The following is a 23062-nucleotide window of genomic DNA, read 5'->3' as shown; positions in this document are numbered from 1 at the left end:
AACCTGCAGGGAGGAGGAAGGTGATACTCCCGTGGTTTTAAAAGGGTCTTACTTCCCTATGTATGACTCTCCTCTCCTTATCTCCCCAGAATTCCCACAGCTCCCAGTGTTAAGTCTATGCCTTTAGCTAATACATCAGTATTTAGCTGTGATTATTATTGCTGCCACTTTGAGCTTATTCAACCTCTTGATTTATATCACTGCCTCATTATACTGAGAATCTAATGACTGATGGTAAACATCCTACACCCATGTGAGTTCACATGCTTTGCCAAGATGCCATGTCTCAGCCAATGCCACATAAGTCAATAAACTTCCTTCTTAATTCCTGGCCTGCATGAAGTTTTAAAACACATTCTCCTGAGGTCCCTTGACTTTGAAGTGGTTTCTTGTGGTTCTCCCAGAAGCACAGAATCATGTTGATTGGTGTTTGCTTGGCTCCGCCATATTTTCTGGATGATTCCGCTAAAGGCTAAGTACAGTTTCATTCAAGATATCCTCTCTGGGGCAGCTGTGTGTGGATGGAATATATAAGAGATTATCCACATGGTGAGAAGCTGGTATCACCTCCACAGTGGGCACCTCCAAACCTCTCCTGGCACTTCAGGACTCATGCATGCTGGAGATCAGGGATCTGCAGAGACATATCTGTTGTGAATGAGAAATAAAAACTTCCCAGTTTTTAGGGGGAATCTGGCTAAGATTCGGAGACAACACTAAATTATTCAGAATCCCTGGGGTTGGGACAATGGGCTCTGTCCTTTGAGAATTAGCATTAACAATCCCCAGCCCAAGCGCAAACCCAATCTCAGGTTGTTTTATGTTTTTTAAAAACTCATCGAGGCTAAGTTTTAAGTGTCTTACTGCCTTGCAGAAGTGTTCATCATTTTATTTTATTTTATTGTGCTTATTATGAGAAGTACATCACTGTGCTGCCTCTCACAGGCTCCATTTACCTGTCCTGCCATATTTTCCCAGGACTGTCCAGACTCCCCACCATCCAACTCAATCCAACTGAGCTCCCTGTTGTTCGCTCAGTACATGATGCCGGTTCTTGGTCCATGAGGATGGGGACCATGTTAGCCCCACTCACCACTGTATCTCCAGCAGCCCGCCTAGGGCTTGGAAGAGTATTTTATTCACTGTTGAGTGAGTGAGCAAATGAAAGGGTGCCCCGAATCCCTGGGCTTTTCTCTTCACTTCTCTCTCTGCTCAAAATGCCTTCCCAGGACTATTCATTGATTCCGACGACTTTCGTGGACTCCTTCAAGTAAGACAGAGGATTCCTTCCTTTATGCTTATTCTGTGCCCCAACTACACGAATTAACAACTCTTTCTAGCTCCTATTGTTCACAGCCAAGGAGCAAAGGAACTTCTGCTGTTTGTCTAGAAAAAGAGGATTCAAGGGGTCCTAAAAACTATCCTTAGATGATTGGAGGGCAACTTGTACAGGAGGGGTTAGACAGGTCAGGTTCTGTGTGGCTCCAAATGGTGGAGCTGGGTGACATCACAAGGAGGTGGATTTTGGTGCCCTAGAAGAGAGAAGTTGTCTTAGGTCCATCTTGTGAGGTAGTGAGTGCCTGGACTGGGGTTCAAACCTTGGCTGAATTATTGTGCCAGGAGTACAGTAAACAGGATGTCTGTAGTGGGTGGGAGGTTGGACTGGGTGAATTTCAAGTTCCTTTCGAATCTGTGCAGAGGTGATAGGGTACAGTGGTTAGGACTGCCAGGTGTGAATCCTAGCTTGACCCTTACTAAGTTTGTGACCTTGAGCAAGTCAACTGATCTTTCCAAGTCCAAGTTTCCTTAGCTTTTGAGGAAAGTTAATGATACCTACCCTTTAGGGTTATGATGAGGGTTAAGTGCAATGACACGTGTGAAAAACAGCACAGTAACAGGTCACTGCTCAATAGATGTTAGTTGCTATGTTTGTCCCTGCCTTCATCTGGGCACTGCACTGCACACGCTTTCTCACCTCTATTCCTTGGCTCTAATGCTCCTCAGCCTGGACCACTCCCTCCCCATCACCTACCTGATTCTAGGCATCCTTTCAGACCTAGTGCAGGTGACATCACCCTCAGTGTTCTTCTCCCTGCCCTGCAAACCCTTACAGTGGCATCATACACCACCGGCTGAGGGCGCGGCTGCTGTCAACCTCACCCCTGCCAGCACAGGGCTCACCCACGGCAGACGCTCCACGCATTTTACTGGAGCTCCGGTTTCTAGTCTGGGTTCCATATCTGAACCAGGACTAGACAAATCAGGCATCCACTTCCACCAACATCCTCATAAACACATTGGTCTTAAACTCTGATGGTCTCATGGCGAGTCCATTCTCTTGGACAAGCGTCTCCTTTTTGAAATATTTCTAGATTAGACTTTTGAGAAAAATCAATGAAAATTTTCCAAAATGGACAATCACCACTGCCCCACGGGCTGCCCCAATGCTCTGTCCTCTGGCTTCCGCATAGGAGCTCAAGGGCCTTTATCATTCCCCATCGTTTAGGTTGGTGTCGGGCTTTCTTACCCAAGTGCCAAAGTTCACCGAACATCTAAAGTTTACCAGGAGCCACCTCACGACCTCAGAACTCTGTATCTCTCAAACTTCTGTTCAAACGTGATGCTTCATGGGGGCTGGAATGTAATGAGGCTCTTTGGCACTAAATTTCAAGCCTGTTTTCGTTTTGTCAAAGCAACTCAGCATTTTGGTTCAAGATGTTAATGATGTTAATTTGAGCCAAAAAAAGTCTGCATGAGAGAAAGATGGGTTGGAAGTTGGGAGGAGGGTAGAATATTGAGGCCAAATCTGTATAAATATTATTACACAGCCCAGAATGGGCAGCTACCTCTATTTATCATCTTAATTATTCCACCAAGTGGTGGGAAAGTCCATTTATTGTATTTGCCAACCTTCTAGGGTAAACAGACAAGCAGCAATACTGGGTGTGCGTGTGTGTGTGTGTGTGTGTGTGTGTGTGTGTGTATGTGTGTGTCTGGGGGCCTGGGGGCATTTACTGACTTCAATTACCTCTCCTTTCCAATAAATGAGAAAATGTCTAAAATGATTAATGCTTTCCTTAACAGTTCCTCACTGTATTTTTATTTAAGAGGATACTTTAGAAAAACTGAGAGAGCTATTACTATTATAATTAAGAGTTTGCCCTCTGAACCCAGAGGAAAGTTTTTCTATTTTATGTTGATGTGAGATTTCTTAGAGTTTGGTTTCCTCACCGCCAGAATTAGAATCACCCAGCCTACATATATAGTGACTCCTAGGCTCCACCCAAAACCTCCTGCTATATTTGAGTGTGGGCCTCAGTAGTGGGCATTTTCAGTAAGCCACAGGCATACTGGAGTCTAAGATCCTCTGCTATCCTGCCATGGGTCTGTAAGAAAAAATGGGGTTATTTGAATATTCTTATAGAGTACATAGCACTGGGGTTATGAATCATATAAAAAATGGAAGAATTCCTATTTTTAAGATGCAGGTAATAAAACAGGGGCCCAAGATGAACCTTTATTGAATCAGCATGCCCTTCTCACCAGCCGTATGGCCCTGGGCAAGGCAGGGAGCTACCACATTTATAAAAGGGAGATTATCGTATATCAGCTGCTGAAGATGGGGATTGGGCCAGATGATGTTTTGATGTCCTTTTACCACTAAAATCCAGTATTTTATTTTGCAGCTTAATTACAAGAGTGACTTAAAGGTGAAAAGAGGTTGAGAAGTGGGGCTGAGTCTGCACAGAGTTCTTGCTCAGGAAATGCTCGCGTTTTAAACCGAGAAAGCCTCCTCTTGGGATGTCTGGGGGCTAAATCACAAAAACTTCCAGCATTCTGGGTTTCCTGGGAGTAGAAAGATTTATGGGGACTCAAGGACAGGAGTCCTGGGCCAGGATACCACCTTGAAACTCATCGCACTTAAAATATCAGTGTCTCATGCAAAATGCAGAGCAAGACCCCTCTCTCCAACAAAATCTAAATCCCTGCTTTGAAGAAAACTGCTAAGCCTGCCCTCCCCTTGTCTCTTCTTGATGAACTCATACTCATCCCTCAAAACTTAGAATATAGGTGGTCTCTGGTGCCTAAATGTCACAGAAAGCTTTCCTCTGGCCACGATAGGGACTCTGTCCTTTTTCCTCCCCAGCATTCTTTATAACACTATTAATGCAAACAGGTACTTGCAACAGCTGAGTTCACAATGGCCAGCTCCTAAGAGCAGGGACTGTCTTTTTTCACTTTGAATCTGCAGTGCCTAGGACATTGCTGGCACTGCAGTTTTTTACTGAATGAAATGAGTTCTCAGAGCACAAAGATTAATTAACTGGTTTAGTTTCTCCTGCAGAGTCTGCCCTGTCCTGTCTTGAACCTCTTTTGAACCCTGCTGTGAATCACTGCAGGAAGGCTCTAGCAGAGCTTTGGTGCATAAATCAATTTGCCTACAAAGGAAATATAGGTAGGGTCTGGACAGCTGGCATTCATAAATCTTGCATGTTTGTGGCATCTGCCAGAAATGCATTTCACCTAGCACACATGCTTGGAGTTACTTCGGAGCTACTTTGGAGCTAACTTACATATTCAACAGTTTGGACATCACTGCATCTACCTGACGAAAACGCAAACAGAATTCACTGGGGACCACAGAGTGAGTGGCCAGCACTCTTCTAGGCTGCTTGGAGGTCATCAAAAGGTCTCTTGGAGGGAGCTGTGATCTCTGGGGCCTTCCTCTGATGAACTCATTCTCCAAAGTGCAGCTCAAAACTTTCTAAAAGGGAAGAGGGCAGGGGCCCTGCCTGTCGTCAGTTACCTAAAGGATGTTTTATAAATGGCTTCTCTTCTGGCCACAGTACCTTTGGGCCAAGTTTTCACTGGCTAGAAAAACTCCAGGTGCAATTTTCTTCGAAGAGGGCAGTGAATTTATGGCGCCACATGTCAGAGAGAGAAAAAGAGGGAGAGAGCAAGGTTTCTTGCTGACCACTGTGGTCATGCGACTCTGTGCAGCTATGGCCTCTGACCAGGGAAGGTCAAGGTTCAGTGACTCTAGTTACATCGACAAATACAAACCATTCCATCTCTGCCGCTCTGAGGGCTGAATCCACCCCTTGACTGTGCTCTAGAATATCTGGCCCCTGTTTTTCACTGAAGCAAATCCAGCTGCCTTTACCCTCTGCGATAGCTTCTGAACTTGTTTCCCTGCTTCTGGCCCAGCCCCATCTAACCCATTCACCCCTGCAGCCAGCAGGCTCTTCATGAAATACAGACCTGATTCTGTCACTTCTCCCCCTCAAATGAGCCAATGGCTCCCACTGCTTTGAGATAATTTCTAGAACTTCACCCTGGCTAATGGCTCTTCTGTGATCACTGGGCCGACTCACAAGTCTCCTTTGTCATCACTGGAAATCTCTTTCAGTCCCCTCAGTGTAGGTTACTGTCTTGCGCCTAAGCCTCGTTCAAACAGCCCCTCCACTGGAATGCTGTCCCTCCCCTACCTGTTTTCACACGTCTAATTCCTACTTTTTTTTTTTTTCTACATTGAAATATAGTTGATTTATATGACGTGTTAGCTTCAGGTGTACAGCAAAGTTATTCAGTTCTACATATATATATATATATATATATATATATATATATATATATGTATATTCTTTTTCAGATTCTTTTCCATTATAGGTTATTACAAGATATTGAATATAGCTCCCTGTGCTATACAGTAGGTGCTTGTTGTTTATTTTACATATAGTACTGTTATCTGTTAATCCCATACTCCTAATTTATACCCTCCACCTTGCCCCTTTGATAACCATAAGTTTGTTTTCTATGACTGAGAGTCAATTTCTGTTTTGTAAATAAGTTCGTTCGTATAATTTTTTTTTAGGTTCCACATGTGAGTGATATCATATGATATTTGGTGCAGCCACTATGGAGAACAGTATGGAGGTTCCTTAAAAAACTAAAAATAGAGTTACCGTATGATCCATGAATCCCATTCCTGGCCGTATATCCAGAAAAGACAAAAACTCTAATCTGAAAAGACACATGCACCCCAATGTTCATCGCAGCACTATTTACAATATGCAAGACATGGAAGCAACCTAATGCCCACTGACAGATGAATGGATAAAGAAGATGTGGTATATATCTATATATATCTATAGATATATATATATACACACACACACACACATATGTACAATGGGATATTACTCAGCCATAAAAAAGAATGAAATAATGCCATTTGCAGCAACACAGATGGACCTAGAAATTATCATACTAAGTGAAGTAAGTCAGACAGAGAGAGACTAATTCCTACTTATCCTTTACCTCAACCTAGAGGATAGTCCCTTCAGAAAACCTTCCCTCTTCATAGGGTCCTCCCACAGGACTTTGTACTTCCCCTAACGATACTCATCACGTGGATTATGCCAGCCTGTTTGTATGTCTGTGCCGCCCATAAGCTACATGCCCCACCGGAGAAGGGGCGGAGCTTGTTTTGTTCACCCTGCAGCCACAGCGTCCCGCATGGTGATGAGGCACATCGCTGGCGGTCAGTAAATATTTTGTCCAATGAGTGAATGAACGAATGCATGCATGCCAGGATGGTAACCCAGGCCACCTCTGAAAGCTCAGGACTGGGGAGGGAACTCTCCGAACCGCACTCACCGTTACAGGTGCAGCGCACGTTCCTGTAGAAACGCGGGCACACGAAGCTGATGCGAGCTGTGCTGTAGGTCATGAGCACGTGGGAATCCAGCGACAAGCCTTGCTCGCAATGCTGCTCCTGGCAATCCAGCCCGGAGCAGTTCTTCTCCAGGATGGCTGAGATGCGCATGACGTTCTCCAGATGCCTCCTGGCGTTGGACAGCTTCTGGATCAGGTAGGCCGGCTTGTAGAACTCACTGTTGGGCGTCTCCACCGCGAATAGCATGTCCAGCTCATTGGTGCCCGCCACGGGCTGGATGCTGATGATATGCAGGTTGTCCTGTTTCTGGGTGAGGACCGCGTTCCGCAGGGTGCGCCGGAACCCGTGCATGTGCAGCCCCACAAAGTCCTCGGGGGACACGTTCTCGAAGCGGATGGTGACGGTGTTCTGCAGCATCTCGTGCACCAGCTGCTCTACGTGCACGACCACGTCGATGGGCACCTGGAAACGGCCATCACTCACTGACACATTCAGGATGTACTTCCCGCTGTCCAGGCCTCCTAGGGCGATGATTTTCCCATCATGACTGTTCACCTTGAACAAGCTTTTCTGCTCCGATTTCAGGGCAAATGTGAGGACATCGTACACGTCTTGATCTGTGGCGTGGATCTTCCCAATGACCCCACCAGGAAAGTCGTCCTCCATGGTGACAATGAAAATTTCCAGGGGGATGGCTGTGGGTTTGTGGATGCTTTCCTCGATGACCCGCACGCGGATGTAGGAGTGAGAAACTTGCTGAGGTTTGCCTGAGTCTTTTGCCTAAAACAACCAAGAGGGAGAAAGCCAAGGAAGTAAGAAAAAAAACCATAATAATTAAAAAAAAATCAACAAAACTCTGAAGATGTCTCTTCCTTTAACCACGTTTGCTTCTTCCTCCATCCCCCTGCCACTATTCTGCAAAATGTTGAGGATGTGCATTTAAGTAAGAGGAGTGATTTATCACCTGGGGTCCCCATATGTACACTCTGTTATGGACAATAAAATGTGTCAACACAATAAAGCCATGGGGGGTGAATTGGGAGGGAGAACAGAGGGTGCTATGGGATCCAGCATGCCCACAACAGGCTGGCCTTGTTTTAATTTTGGACAGAAGCCACAGGGGAACCCCATAAAGTGGCATTCCCACTTGTAGGAGAAATCTTTGTTCTTTTTGGCTTCTTTGCTTTTGATTGAACCAGACAGCACTTTTCTGCACATTTAAGAAACAATGTTATTTAAAGTGAGAAGTACACAATATCAAGGTTTAGAATAAAAGATGGTACAGTGAAGGGCAAAATAGGTAGCCTGAAAAAACCCATTTTGACTTCCTTCTTTACATAAGAATTGACAGAACTACTACCCTGAAACAGATCTTTACTGAGTACCTGCCATGTGCAATGTGAAGGTAGTCAGTGCTGTAGGACTTCTGAGAAGGGCAGATTCTCAGGGGCTGGGTCCCCAGGGCGGGTATATCTCAGGATGCGGGGCTGCAAAGGACCTTGCAGGCCAGGTACCATCTGGAGAGATGTGTCCTTGTATGTAGAAGGTAGTATAATACATGGGCTTGGTCATCACAGAGACCTGAGTTTGAATCTTGGCTCTGCCTCTCACTATGTGTCTGGCCTGGAGTAAGTCACTTAACTTCTTCGAGTTTCAATTTCTGTATCTTTAATTTGAATAAAATAGTCACATCTACCTCACAGGATTCTTGTACTGTGGGGATTAACAGACACAGTGATTGCAACGTACTTAGCACAGGCTTGTCTCATAGAAGTACTTAGTATGTGAGAGTTAATGTAATGTTGTTATTTTTATTATTACCATCACCATATGCTTTTAAAAATGAATTATGTGAACCAGAGATGCTGAAATGGAAAATTCATGTAAGAAGAGATAAATTTAGCAAATTAGGTTGAACTTGAAGTGAAACTGTGTATGGCCTCAAAAGACAGTGATGAGTTTGGACTCTATAGGCCAGAGGTTGCCCACTCAGATGTCGAAAACCAGAAAGGTGACAGAAAGGCACGAAGCCACTGGGTGTAAGGTGGCAGACTCATGGGCCTGTGGCCTGAGAAGGACTGGACAGTCATGTCTGCCTAAAGTCTGAAAGAGCCAGAATTCACAAGTTTTCAGGCACTAGGGAGCTGAGATGGTTTTAGTTTAGGGGTTGGCACACCTTTTCTGTAAAGGGCTACATAAGAAATAGTTTAGGCTTTGGGGTTATATGATCTCTATCAACTACTCAACTATCATTCCAGCAGAGAAGAAGCCCAGAGCATATGTAAATGAGTCGGTGAGGCTGTGTTCTAATAAAACTTTACTTATAAAAACAGGCTGAGGACAGGATGTGGTTCAGGGGCTATTATAGTCTGTTGACCTCTGGTTTAGTGGAATGACATAATCAAAGTGGACTGATATAATCAAAGTGGAATGATTAGCCTGGAGGGGTGTAAGGATAGATCAGAAAAGAATGAGGCTGAAGCCAGAGGAACACCCAGGAGGCTTCTGCAATAGTATGAGTATCGGGCGATATAGAATAAAGTGGGGTGATGGCAAAGGGAACGTACCTGATGCACACTGGGACCTTATGAAGGCAGAAACGTGCGACTTGGTGGTAGTTTAATATAAGGGACTCGGAGGAGAAAGCTCTCCATGGTGTTTACCAAGTCTGAGATGTGAAATATGCTCTCTAACAACCAGAGATGGTATGCAAAGAACTGTACTAGCTTCTGTGAGAAGGCACTAAAACTCTCTCCTTGCCCTTGAGGACCTATACCATGATATAAAATCATTCACATAATATTGTTGGACGCGTGGGTGGCAACTGAAGAGTTTATCAATGTGCTCGGAGCCAAAAGTCATTAAATTGGAAGGTTTTGTGGAGTAGAGTAAGCCATAATTTATCCAAAGAAATAAGGTACACAATTAAATGCTATATAAAGAATGACTGTAGTTATTATTGCCACCATTAATAATGAGTTTAGGTTGCCCTCTGTGCCAATTGTGGGTAAAAAAAGTCACTCAGTTTCACTAATGGACCCACATCTTGGTACTGGCAAAATTTGCACCCAGTGAATTTTTGGCGCTCTCTCTTTCCTGCTCCTATCCACACCCTTCCCATAACTGCCGCTTTTGCCTCTTGGTCTCACTTCATTTTATGCCATGACCTTGAAGAAGCTGAAATGTTGGGAGGCCATTGCCATCTCCCTGTTCCCCTCCCTCCTCACTGGGGAAACTTACCAAGCAGAGGTCTCTTCAAAAGCAGAGGCCATGAAATAGCTCAATCACATTAGGACAAGGATTGGTTGCTTCCCCACTTGGGTTGACCTGGGAAATACTTTTCAGTACCAAGCAGCAAGCCTTGACAAATGAGTTGTCTTTCGGGCTCAACTAGAACCCCAGGAATTGTCAGAATGCAGACTTAAGCCCAGGGACCGTCAGCCCAGCACACCCTACAGGAACGTCCCGCTTGTAACAATGATGCTTCCTTTCTTTCCTGTTCAATTTCACATACAGAGGCCACTTTTATTGGTGTGAAATTGAACTTGAGATTAAAAAGGGAACATTCCTGCGCAGTAATGAATTATGTTGACTTGCTCGACAAAGAAAACCCAACCAACGGGCCCAGCAACCAGCACGAGAGAAAGCTGGCCTGATGCGGGCAGAGGACAAGGCTGTACCTGGACACACAGCACATACTCTGGAGACTCCATGTGCCGGAAGACCACGGCTGAGCGCAGGATCCCATCCGAGTCCAACGCAAACGCCTCCTCTTCGTTTCCCGACAAAATAGAGAAGGAGAAGGGAGGCCCATTGTGAAAGGAGTCTCTGTCTGTCACCACGAGCTGCAAAATGCTGCTGCCTACTGGCTTATTTTCCTGCATAAGAGAGTATATTAAAAGGGAAGATAAAATTACACCTCTCTTCACATTTAAAAAAAAAAAACCCATCATTACCGGCTGAGAGTGCTGTGCTAGAAACAGGGTTTTTTGCGGAAGGGATTCCCTGTGATATTATCTTGTCTTCTGAAAATGTGCTGGCCTCTGTAAGCGTCATGTTTCCCATCCTTGGCTGCCACCCCACAACTGCCCTGTGAGACAAAGAGCTGCAGGTGAAAACATGAGGACTTGGCTTTGAATGGGTTTGCAGGTTCCAAGGATGCTGCTGGTTACACCTTGTCCTTGAAAGGCTGGAATTGCCCTGAGTTCACCCGAACGGCTCCGGAGATACACGGCGCTCAACAGCCTTCATGACGATGTCAGAAATCCTCTCGGGCCAAGACAACATCAACCTTTCAGGATGGGAAAGCACTTCGTCACGCTTACCACGGTTACGCGGAGGCCCAATGTGGTGACACAGAGTCACAATACCGGACTCTTTAGGGGGACATCCTGGCAACTTCCCAGGAAAAATACAAAGGCAGGTCTCAGGTGAAAAATAGGGCTTTTCACCCCAGCCATCAGAACACAGTTTTGCTGTTTCTTAAGGGAAGGGAAAGGGGATGGGATGGATATTCCTCAGTTAGCGGATGAAGAGAAAAGGAATCTGTGACTTCATCAGAAGTTTCGGAAGTCTGGATGTCATTATGCCAACACGATTTTGCAGAAACTCTGCCTTCTACCCCAGATGGAAACACAAAGGCTCCTAGTTACTCCTCTTTGGGCCCAAGGTTGTCCTTACTTTGAAAACACCAAATTAAACTCCTCGGTGGCTCAGGCACTGGTTTCCTTGCTCTGCTCTGTTTAGACTTCAGCATTACCATGGTTCGGGCCAGAAGTCAGTTTCATTAGTTCAGGCCTGCTGATGACATTGACTTTGGATTAACTGAGTTTGGGTCACAGAGATGAAGACAATGATACCCTGCATGACAGCAGTCACGGGCGGGGCGGGCGCACTCATGTTTTAGGCGCTGAATTAGTCTTATAAGAACCATGTGTTGGAAAAAGAAAATTATTCTGGGGTGAACAATGGGAGGAGCATTTTTTTTTTGCAGGAGAAAGAGGAGAAAAGAACCTCAGAGACTTCTCACGTTGCTTCTCCTCTCAAGTGGCCTTTTGGTTTTCGGGAACTAGACACCGTCTCCCTCTGGAATAAGTTGTGGAAACGTCCCAGCCCAGCGTAGATTTATTGGCGCACACTGACAGTATCCTCAGCACCACACAAAATAGAAGATTTATTGATTTGTTTGCTCTCTCTATAAAAGCCATTTCCTCCATACAAGAGAGAGGGTAAGAGGATGTGTGCCTGAGGGGTCGCATCCGAGGAAGGAGGGTGAAATAGAACAGACGGGCCCGGTGCTGCAGACGGAAGCCACGGTCACCGCTCATGGGCTCAGCGTCTCTGTTCTTTCCCTGCTGACTTCCTGGAGTGCGTGTGAGAACAGTCTGTCAAGCTGATCGACGGCGTGTCATGAAACTGAATGTTGAGTAGGCAGAGCCCATTTTGCGCTGGGCTAGTGAGCGGAGGCGGGGGAGGGGAGGCAGAGAGCTGCATCGTGGGGACAGGTGGGGAGCAGAGCCGTGCAGGGAAAGAGCAGTGGGGGAAGGGGCAGAGCCTGGGGGGAGCTCTGTGGAAGCTGGGGAGGGGTAGGAATGCACAGCTGCTGGAAAGAGCATGGGAGAGGAGAGGAAACCAAAATACCACTGGGGAAGGTATCAAGTTTCGCTGAGAAAGGGGTAGGAAGGGAGCAGAGAGCTGTTCAGCCTGATCCTGCGGGGGGGGGCTCAGTGGTGCAGGGGAGCTGGGGGCCTATAGATGGCCAGACTCAAAAGTCTTGAACGTTGTTCCAAAGGCGCCCCTCAAGACTGGCTCACTCTCATCTCACCTTCGACCCACAGAGCCCTGGGAACCCATGGTGGGTGATTCTGAGGCTGATTTCCTAAAAATATCTGTAGTTCCCACAAGACACATATATCCATCCCTGTCTCCTGTAAGTCCTCCATGCTGACAGTATTCCTGGACTGGATTTCCTGATCCTCTTGAAATCGGACTTTCAGCTTCTAGAAATACTGGGAAATGGAAGTAGCTTGGCACTTAGTACCGTGCTCACGAGATATCTTTTGAATTAAAAAAAAAAATAGCTGGGAAGAAAAGTCATCCTCTCTGAGAGCAGAACACCAGCAGTAAGTCACTCTCTCCTGCAGTCTAATTTTAGAGAGCAAGTGGGTTTAAACTGCTAAGCAAACTGCTTATGGAAGACTGATTTTAATGGGGAGCAGCTCTAGCCTGAAGGCCAATCTCCCTTTGACAAACAAGATGGTTCGTATCAACCTCCCTCCCCTGCTAGAATAGCACAAAGTGGTTTAAAGGCAGCCTGTCACTGTGGGAAGAGAATAGTCTTTTCAGAAGACAGACCTGAGTTCAAATGCTGACTCTATCACTTAACAGCTTCATGATCTTGGTTGAGCTACTTGACCTCTCAGATCCTTACCTCCTTCACTATAAAGTGAGGGCCGTCGTGAGGACAGACCGTGTACGGAAAGCACCTGACACTTGAAAGAACCCCATTGGCCACAGCGCTTATCGACGTTTTATTAATCAGTTGCAGTAGAAGAATCAGGCTCTTTTCATACTAGCCCTACGATGGGATGAGTTGATAGTAGGTAAAAACAAGAGTAAACCATGATGAGTAATTAACAGTGAAGGAAGGAGGATGAGTGCATAAGGACAAGAGCCTGGGAGGCCAGATTTGCTCACCTGAATCACAGCGGTATAGTTAGCAGGTGTAAATACTGGGCTGTTGTCGTTTACATCAGAAATATCAATGTTGACAGTGGCAGTTGAAGACATCGCAGGAATGCCGCTGTCTGCTGCCTGGACGAGCAGGGAGTATCCGGACACCTGCCAAAGCACAAAGGGCCGACAGTAAAGAATCACAGCGCTTGCTTCCTTCCGGGCCCACTCCGGCGCTGCAGGCTCACAATGCTTTGCTGAAGATGAGCCACCTTCACGTTGAGTCTTTAGACCGGGGTTTTTCAACCTCGGCACCAACTGGCATTTGGGGCCAGATAATTCTTAGTTGTCGGGGGCGGACCTGTGCGTTGCAGGATGTTTAGAAGCAGCCCTGGTCTCTACTCACTAGAAGTCAATATTGCCTCTGCCTGCTTGTCACAACCAAAAATGTCTCCAAATATTGCCAGATGTCCCCTGGGGGTAAAATCAGCCCGGGTTAGAACCACAGCTCTTGGCCGTTGTTCAAACTCTAACAGTTGTCACAACTGATCTGTCCTAAGTATTAGTTTTGACACTTTGGGAGTATATTACGGGCTTCTATTACCCAGTGAAGTCTTTCTACTTTTAAGCGTCATGCCTATGGCATCTTTTTCCAAATTTAAATTTCACTTTGAAGACACATATTTTTGGTCAAAAAAGACAGTGTTTAGAAACTTAGTTTAACCTCGGACAGAGGAATCTGCTGGATCATTCTTTCTGACCTAGATACCTTCAGGTCATCCTTTTGTATCTGCTCGCTTAGGGTCAATGCTGTTCATGAATCCAGGACCACAGGATCCCGATGCTGAATATACTTTTCTGCCTTCTTGCTTTGGAAGGACCAAAATTCAAACCATCTAGAAAGTTGGTTTTTTGCTTTTTCTTTAAAGCCTCCAAAAATAAGAAAATACCAGCATCTATTGGCAACAAATTCTTTCTAAGGTCTAATGAAAATACTTCCGGCTGCATTTTAGTCCATCCCTATTTACTCCCATTATTCAATGTGTGTTTTTTTGTTGTCGTTGTTTGTTTGTTTGTTTCTTTTTTTTTTTTTGGCTGCACCTCGAGGCTGATGGGATCTTAGTTCCCCGATCAGGGATCGAACCCAGGCTACGGTAGTGAAAACGCAGGGTCCTAACTACTGAACCACCAGGGAATTCCCACTCCCGTTATTTACAATGGAGAACCTTCCTACTTATACTCATGGAGTCCGTGCCTGATTTCAGTGAAGGGGTGGGTGTGGATGGGAAGGGAGCATGCCTAAACTAGCTTACCCGTTCCCGGTCCAATTTCTTTTTAACCTTCACAAGTCCCAAGACAGGATCCACAGCAAATTCACTGTCTCGATCTCCATTCACAATGGAAAATCGAATCTGTCCATTGGGCTGGCTGTCTGCATCTTCTGCTATTAGCTTCACGGGACACAAGCAAAACAAAGCAAAGACATGACACGACAGACAGAGAAAAGGTTTATTCTTAGGGTCCCAGGTCTGTACAAATGGGCACAGCTCTGAGAGTTTTCTTAGGCACTCTACTCACCAATGCCAGTGATCATGCACCAGGGGAAGAGATTTGGGGTTGGCCGAAGGAGGAAAGCACCATGACTAGAGCTGCCATTTTATTTATGTTCATTTTTATCTGCATACCGCCTGACGCTTGTTAGGCCTGATTTTCCTCAGGCCTTGAGCCAGTAAAGATAGACCCAAAACTAACTGATAGGGATACTTCGGTGATTCTTTCCCAATTCTGCAAAACAATGGTCTCTGCCACTGAGTCAGGTATTTTCTAAACTTATGCTTTTCCATGTTAAGGAAGTCCAAGAAAATTCCCTTTCCCACATGGCAAACACACAGCCCCACATTGGTGATGCTGGGATTTGTATGTATGGAAATAGTCTTGTAATAGTTTCAGGCCCCAGGAGAAATGGCCTGGGACGTCTACCTTGGATGTGTAAAGAATGAACACCTGGTGCTGCAGGAGCCAGATACGAGGGTGGATGGAAGGGACCTCTCCCACCTAGGGGTGATGAGGTTGCTGAGGATGGGACTGACTCACTGTTCCCAAATGTAATTTCTGTGTCTAAGAGAACCTGTGTCCCCCTAATACATAGCTTGCTCTTACTGGTATAGAAAAAATTCCTTCCAGAAAGAGCTCCTTTAAGAGTAACCAGTCAGTCTTAAGCTTGATCTCATTTGTAGCTGCCCTTCTGTATGTGTGTGTGTGCGTGTGTGTGTGCGTGTGTGTGTGTGTTTGTGTGTGTGTGTGTGTGTGTGTGTGTATTTGGGGGTGGTGGGAAGGATTTTTTATTCTGTCCTTAGCCATCTACAAACTTGTCATCCAAGGTCACAAATTAGTAGGAGCTATCATTAGAAATTCATTCCATGGTCTGTTTTGTTTCTCAAAAAAATACACTCCTGGGAGGAAAGTGATGAGGGATCACTTACACCTTGATATAAATGAACTTTATCAGACCCTTTCTAACAGACAACGTGGAGAAGGAGCAGTTGAAAGACTGGTGTCTGACTAAAGTTCTTGGGGACCAAAGGACACTGAAAAGAGAAAGTGCGAAGAGAATCCAAGATAGACTCTGCTCACTTTTTCACTCTCTTGAGGATTATTACTCCCAGATATCTGGACCACCCCCCTGGCACCTACCAAAATGACGGAGTCCCCGACCAAGGCGTCTTCACTTATGACAGCACTGTAGACATCTTGGCTGAACTCGGGAGGGTTGTCATTCACATCTGTGAGGTTGATGTTGACAGTGGCCATGGCACTGAGGGCGGGGGTGCCCCCGTCTTTCGCTTCCACCACCAGGTAAAACTTTCTGCATAATTCATAGTCCAGGACCTCAGACACAGAGATACTCCCTTTGAAGGAAAATGGGGAGCTTTAGATTTGATTAGGAAAAACGCTGGTCAGCAGTCCCACAATCATGGTAATATCTGTAACATCATTTCCAGCCAAGAGTTTGAGATATTCAGGAATTTGTTTACTTAATGCCCAGCTGAAAGCAACCCAGAGTCTGATTAATGCTGTCAGTTAAAACATTGCTATCCATCGGACACAATGCTGAAGAAATCAGGTCTTTGTATGTTTCTGCAATAGCATCTGAACTTCCCTCAAGCAGCCTGAAAATCTCAGGCATTATTCACCCTCAGGCAATTTGGGAGGAGAGACAGGAGCGAGCATCCCCGATGAGCATCTCCCCAGGATTCCTCAAGGGGACCCAGGCAGACTGAGAATGAGTCAAGATGCGTGGACGTGATGGTATGACCCCGTCCCTCATCAGTAAGTATATACTTGCAGACTTAACCTAAGCCTTAAATTGAATTAACCACTAAGGTGCCTCCCCCTACTTATAAGGTGCTTTTCTAAAACTGTTATGGCACAAAGAGGACAAAGACCTCAGAAAGTTCAGGATATGGTGATGTGATGGAAAAGCAAACGCTTGGGGATCCGTTGCCAAATAGGAAGTGTGAGTTGAGTGTCTACAACTACAGAGCAGAGCTAATACCCATGGCACAGATTTGCTTAAATTAAGCAAGTAGAACAGGTGAAAGCAGCTAGCTGGGGGCACCTCCACGAGGGGCTCCTTGAGCGCTCTTTCCCTCCCATCCTAGCCCTTTCTGGTGGGCGACCCAGTCCTGCCTTCTGCACTTGGTAGCTGGTCATGGTACCGTCGGCAGAGCAGTTCTCAAGGGCATTTACCTCTCTCTCCCACCTGGAAAACAGTCACTAGGACCAAGGTGAGTACATCACATCTGTTCTCTTTCCAGACAAGCAGCTTCTCAGGGAGCTAAGCCTGCCCTTCTACTTAAGGTGAGAAGTGGAAGTTGTACCTAAAGCAGAGCCTCTTTCTCTCCATAATTATGTTTTCTTAGCAATTACCACCCCTAGCGCTTGATTTTGCATCCCAGCCTCGTTATCCAGAGCCAGATTTAAACAGTACTCAACCATTTCCCCATGGTATTCATATACAATGGCCATAACTAGACATGCTAAGGCTAACACATATTTAAATGAGGAAAATCCCCATACATTTTAATTTGAAGTAATGCACTTAATAAACAGGGTTACTGCTGGGAGAAACTGCTGCTGCAATCCCTCCATTAACGTTTCCACCCTCCTATACTAAGGCAGGGACTACATGTCCTGCAATTTTTGCACCCCCATGGCATAGCAGTGCTATATAGAGGTTAGAGCATGTATTCCAGAGTCAGGGAGATCTGACTTCAAATCCTGGATCCCTGCACCACCCACAACTTACTCACATTGGAAAAATTAACCTCTCTGAAGCTGATTTTCTCATACAGAAAATGGGAGAAATAACTAATGACTTAATAGGAAGCTGGTGTATCTGCCATGTTAAATGAACATTGCTAATTGCGATAGTTTCTTGCTCATACTTCTGGGATTATCCAACAGAAAACAGACCTCCTTTGCCCTCTTGCTCAACAAGTACATATTCCTTGAGTGATGAGGGAATTACATCCAGTGGCCGGAAGGTATGATAGACTCACCTTTCTTATCTGTGAAATGGGGCTGCCTTGCTTATTCATAGGGGGATAGGTAAACAAATAAGAATATCCACAAAAGAGCTTTGAAAATATTAATATAAACACTCTTTGAAAATGCAAGAGTGAGTATGTTTACTTTTCAAAGAATAGCCAAACTTTTTCCTGAATTACCCTCTTCGTTTACTCAGAACAGTCCTAATAGTTATTAACTCCCTGAGGAAGAGAAAGCCCTAGGGTTCTATTTTTGTTCTCTTGGTTTCTTTCTAGACATCTCTTCCCCAGGAGATGCCACATCCTCCCCCAGAGTTTGAAAAGGGCGTGGTGAGAAATGGCAGGGTTCTGACGAGGAGCAGTGAGCTGGAATCAAATAAAATGCCCGTTCCAGCTGGCCGCGTGCTGGGTGTAGAAGGCCTGAAGGTCACCGTGCCGATCGCTCATTAACGTCTGCCTTGGTAAGTGACCAGAGAGTGGCAACCTGAGCGTGGACAGTGGCAACTGAGAGGTTAATCCCCAGGAGCAGTTCCAACACAGAAATATAGGACCCAAGTAACAAAAACAAGCAAACAGAAAAGAGAGAGAAACAAACAGACCCTCAGGCTCCATCTGCAAATACTATCTCCCCATCTTGAACCACATTACTGGTCCCGAGCTTGCCAATCTGAAATCTCCTGGAGCCAACCTAGGGGCCAAGTATTTGCCCAGTGAGCCCACAGCAAGGAGCTGAAACTTAGCAGGGGGCATCCTTGGAACAGAGTGTCAGAGGGCACTCTGGGGTCGGCATGCAGGTCCTGCTATGAGAAGACTTGTTTCCACCAAGAAGGGCGGTTGATGAGAGGGTTAGGAGGAGAACCAGGGTATAGGGAAGCCTTGGATTCTAAGTTGGTTGCTGTTTACCCACCTGTCTTTGGGTTGATCCTAAATTTCCCTTGCTCATTTCCAGACCGGATGAGGTACGTAATCTCGGCATTTGTGCCTATATCTTTGCTGGTGGCAAAAACAACAAGGACTTGCGTGCCAGGGGAGGTGTCCTCAGGCACCGTCACCAGGTAGTCCCTCCTCTCAAACACGGGGGGGTTGTCGTTAATGTCCAGGACGGTGATGGTGACAGTGGCCAGAGAGGACAGGGCCTGGCCGGAGCTCTGGTCGGTGGCCTGCACGCTGATGCCGTAGGAGGACTGTTGTTCTCGGTCCAGCGGCTGCTCCAGCATGATGATGCCAGACGAGCTGTCGATGGAGAAGAACCCATTGGCCGAGTCGGCCAGGGAGTACACGACCTTCCTGTTGGTGCCTGTGGGAGACACGAGAGCGTGAGCGGAGGGGGACGCAGCCGGACGCTCTCTGCACTAGAGGTTGTGGCTTTGATGACTGTCTAAGGGACACACGAAGAAAAACGGTAACTATGGAAACCAACAGCTTTGGTCCTACGACGACTTCAGTTTATAGCAAATATACAACTGAACCAAATGGTAAAGAAACAGAAAATATTGGTAACAAATATCAGGAATAGTTGGATCTAAAGCAAAACGTTTTGCATGCATGTGTCACGTTGTTATGAGTCCTTACTTTAATGTTTTCAAATAACTGACCAACTGTCTTGATCATGTTAGAGAAACTGACTTCAATTCTTCTGGCTCGTGTGGCTTGGACAAGTTACAGTCTTTCTTACCTGCCTAGGCCACAAGTAAGATGAAAAATGCTTTGAAAACCGTAAAGAACATATAAACTATAATTATTCAAGCCCTCAAGAAATTTCTTCATATCTTTATAACCTCCATCTGAAACTGTTATCTTGAGGATTACTAAGCATCTCCTAATAAACAGTCCAGCAACTTAATAAAAAAAGAAATAGTTGGATCTTCTTAATATATTAAAGAACCCCATGCATCCTTAAGAAAAACTCTAAGATGCCAATAGGTATAAGGGTCAAGATGTGCCACAGAAAGAGAAATACAAATTAATTAATTAATTCGACAGATTTTTATCTAGACTCTATCAGGCACTATTCCAAAGGCTAGAGATTCTCATAATGGACAAGAGTCGAACATTGCCTGTGGGAAATTTTTACTTTCTGGTGAGAGTAAATAAGAAATGAACAAGAACAATTCACTTTGTTATAAAGCGGAAATGAACACACCATTGTAAAGCAATTATACTCCAATAAAGATGTTAAAAAAAAAAAAAGAAATGAACAAGAACAAAGAATCAGTAAAATACATGGTATGTTAGGGAGTAAAAAGGGAGAAAAATGAAGCCATAATGGGGGGGAATCGTGAGTGCTGGGGGGAGAGGGAGTTTGGGAGCTGGAGGGAAAGGTGGTCCTTTTAATACAGGTGGTTGGAAGTTTGGCATTTGAGTGAAGACCTGAAGGAGGGGAGGGAGTGAGCAGTGCAGAAATCTGAGGAAAAACACTGCAGGCAGCGGGACCCAGGCAAGCCTGGGGTGGGAGCCGAGCTCCTGGGGTGGGAGCCGAGCTCGTGTGTTTGAGGAGCACGGGGGAGAGGACCAGTGTGACCAGAGTGAAGAAGAGAGATGCAGGAGATGAGAGCAGGGTGGTGACGCATTGGGGAGCAGATCGCCCGGAGGGGTGGCGGTTGGTGGTAGTTGGGAAGTGCTGTAGGGCTCTGAGGAGGGGAGTCACATGAAATGAATTAGATATTAACAGGATCGCTCAGGCAGCTGGTTATGAACAGAACAGCAAGACAGGCAGCAGAGACCCACTGGCAGTCTCCTGCAGGAAGACAGGTGTGCGATAAGGGCAGCTGGGACGGACGGTGGTGTTGGAAGGGGTGAGAGGTGGTCGGGTTCCAGATGTACTCTGAACACGTAGGTGTGAGAAGTGAGGGGCCCTAAATGTATTCTGAACTTGGAGGTGGTGAGAATAGATCGCTTTCTCACCGTGGAGCTGGCAGGGTGTGGGATGTGAACGAAAGAGAAGATCCCAGAATGACTCTTAGGTTTGGGCCCGAGCGACTGAAAAGAGGGAGTTGTCATCAGCTGCCATGGAGAGGACTGCGGGAAGACTAGGATTTGGACGAAGATCACGGGCCCTCTTTTGCATCGATTAAGTGTGAGATGGACATTTTATATTTAAGTGGAGATTCAAGTAGGAAGTTAGCAGAGAGAGGAGGCTGGAGATCAGAGGAGAGGTCCAAACTGGAGTTACATTTTTGAGGGTCTTCAGCATTCAGAGAGCCAGCAGAGCCATAAGAATGGATGCGGTCATAAGGGGATATAAAGGGAAAAAAAGAAATACAGTGGCCAGTAAGCCTAGAGCACCCCATCAAAGGAGGGAGAGGATCTAGTCAGAGGGTGGTCTCCAGTTCCATGACTTTTAAAGAAATGCACGTAGTTATCAAAATACCATGTTACCTTAATATATACTAAAGCTAAAACCTATCAACCAGGAAATGTTCATTAACAACCAACAAATCAGTGAATGATGATTGGACCAACATCTGATTCTGAAGATTGATTTAACTGTTTTCATCCGAGGAGATCAGCACTTCAAAATGGTATATAAACCTCAAATTCACTAGGAGGTACAGTTTATAAGAAAGAAAACATAACAACTTCATAGGCTGAAAAAGCATCATGGTGATCCTAAATGGTCTTAATGAAGACAGTCATTAGTCATGACTTTAGCTATGACAACTACCTGAAAATGTCTTTTGCGAATCATGGACCCCTAAAATATAAGCTCTTACAGGGAGGGCCTACGCGCTGTCGTTTTCTACTATACCATCTCACCATGGGGACAGGCCTTTGGCAGTAATAAGAGTTAAACATTTTACTCCCTCAACGTACAGTTTCCCTTAAGCCAAAATTCCAAGCAAACCAATAAAATCATGTATCTGGAGGGAATGAGAGAAATTGCATTATGTGGCTTTAACCAGAAGGTCAACATTGAGAGTTTGCTCATGGTTCCATTCCAGAGAGTCCATTTTATCCAAAGTTTCATCATTTACTTTTATTTCTCTTTCAAAACTACCACCCCGTGATATATAAACATCAACCTCTGATTTTATTGGTGCTGGGGTGAAAAACAAGAAGTCTTTGCTCTTTCCTTGCTGCCCCTTGAAATAAGGTCCCAAAGCAGGTGTTTTAGGGATGCTTTCTGGCTACTTTTACAGGTGGCTGCAAGATTAAACTTTTCAACATAAATTCCTGGGGTGGATACAGAGAGGACTGCGGAGGTGATCAAGCTTGCACCTGAAAAACAATAACCCTGCCTGGGTGTCGGAGTTGACTGTGTGCCCTGGAAGCTGCCTTGACTGACTGGATAATGTCAGGACACCTCTCAAAGGCACAAAAATGCATTTATGGAAACACATCAGTGATTGACATAAATACACCACATGGGTTTTCAAATCACACACGTTCCCTGGGGACTTGACTCCCAGCCCCAGCGTATGGAAGAGCGCTCTTACCAACAATAAGATGGGGCAGGAAGTTCATGCAGGATCTTTCATCTGCGCATCTGCTGACAACACCCACTTCACTGATGCATAAACCAAGGGCTGAGGGATTCCCCTGGTGCCACTAGCATATGTAGGTAAGCAGGAGGGACAAAGTCCTATTTTCAGGAGGTCTGCTCCTGGATAAGCTTCCTCTTCAGGCTTGAAGATCACGTAAGAAGAAGGCCATTTCTGACCCTGTTCTGAAAGCCATAGTACTCCAACCCGCTGAGTTAGGAGAGGTAGGGGCTGGGTTTGCACACTGTCGCTCTCTGTGGCAGCAAGGCCTGAAGGGAAGGTGCTTTTCATGACTGCCTGTGTTTCCTTCACTGGGACAGATAGCTGAAATCTAATTAAAGATATTGCCTGTGTCCCCAGTCTGCAGATTTCTCTCCCAGCCCTATTCAGAGGCCCTCGGCTCTGCTCAGACCCCCAAGCAGGAGAGGACGTGTTTTCCGAGCTTCCAGCTCAGCCGGCTGGTCCTGTTGTTGGAACCCTGCATTTACAAGGCTGACATTGATCAGTCACACGAAGACCACGGCTCCCCTCCGGGCAGGTTCTGTTCCTTTAAAGCTTGGTGACAGGGAGTTTCTGCTTTATCACAGCAGAAAACCATCCCCAACAAGTTGCTGACCCAAACTCCCCCCACTCCCCATACATTTTGCTTCTGACAGTTATCTTGCGCATTCACACCAGGA

At 45.7% G+C, this 23062-nt stretch overlaps 1 protein-coding gene across 7 annotated transcripts in view; it reads right to left on the bottom strand.

Moving 5' to 3' along the window:
* The window catches only part of FAT3 (FAT atypical cadherin 3), a 702395-nt gene that overhangs the window by 44013 nt on the left and 635320 nt on the right, over positions 1-23062 (bottom strand). For all 7 annotated transcript variants that reach the window (XM_082340432.1, XM_082340440.1, XM_082340439.1 and 4 more), the window contains 6 exons: positions 18809-19198; positions 16046-16260; positions 14665-14802; positions 13376-13519; positions 10360-10557; positions 6661-7459 (listed from right to left, as the gene is read on the bottom strand). In XM_082340432.1, coding sequence (XP_082196558.1) covers positions 6661-7459; positions 10360-10557; positions 13376-13519; positions 14665-14802; positions 16046-16260; positions 18809-19198 — 1884 coding nt within the window. The remainder of the gene's footprint in view (positions 1-6660; positions 7460-10359; positions 10558-13375; positions 13520-14664; positions 14803-16045; positions 16261-18808; positions 19199-23062) is intronic.

This window comes from Balaenoptera borealis, assembly GCF_965194805.1.
Source record: "Balaenoptera borealis genome assembly, chromosome: 11".
NCBI classification, from domain to species: Eukaryota; Metazoa; Chordata; class Mammalia; order Artiodactyla; family Balaenopteridae; genus Balaenoptera; species Balaenoptera borealis.
The sequence above is the reverse complement of the archived record's forward strand: the minus strand, read 5'-3'. Positions and strand labels throughout refer to the sequence as shown.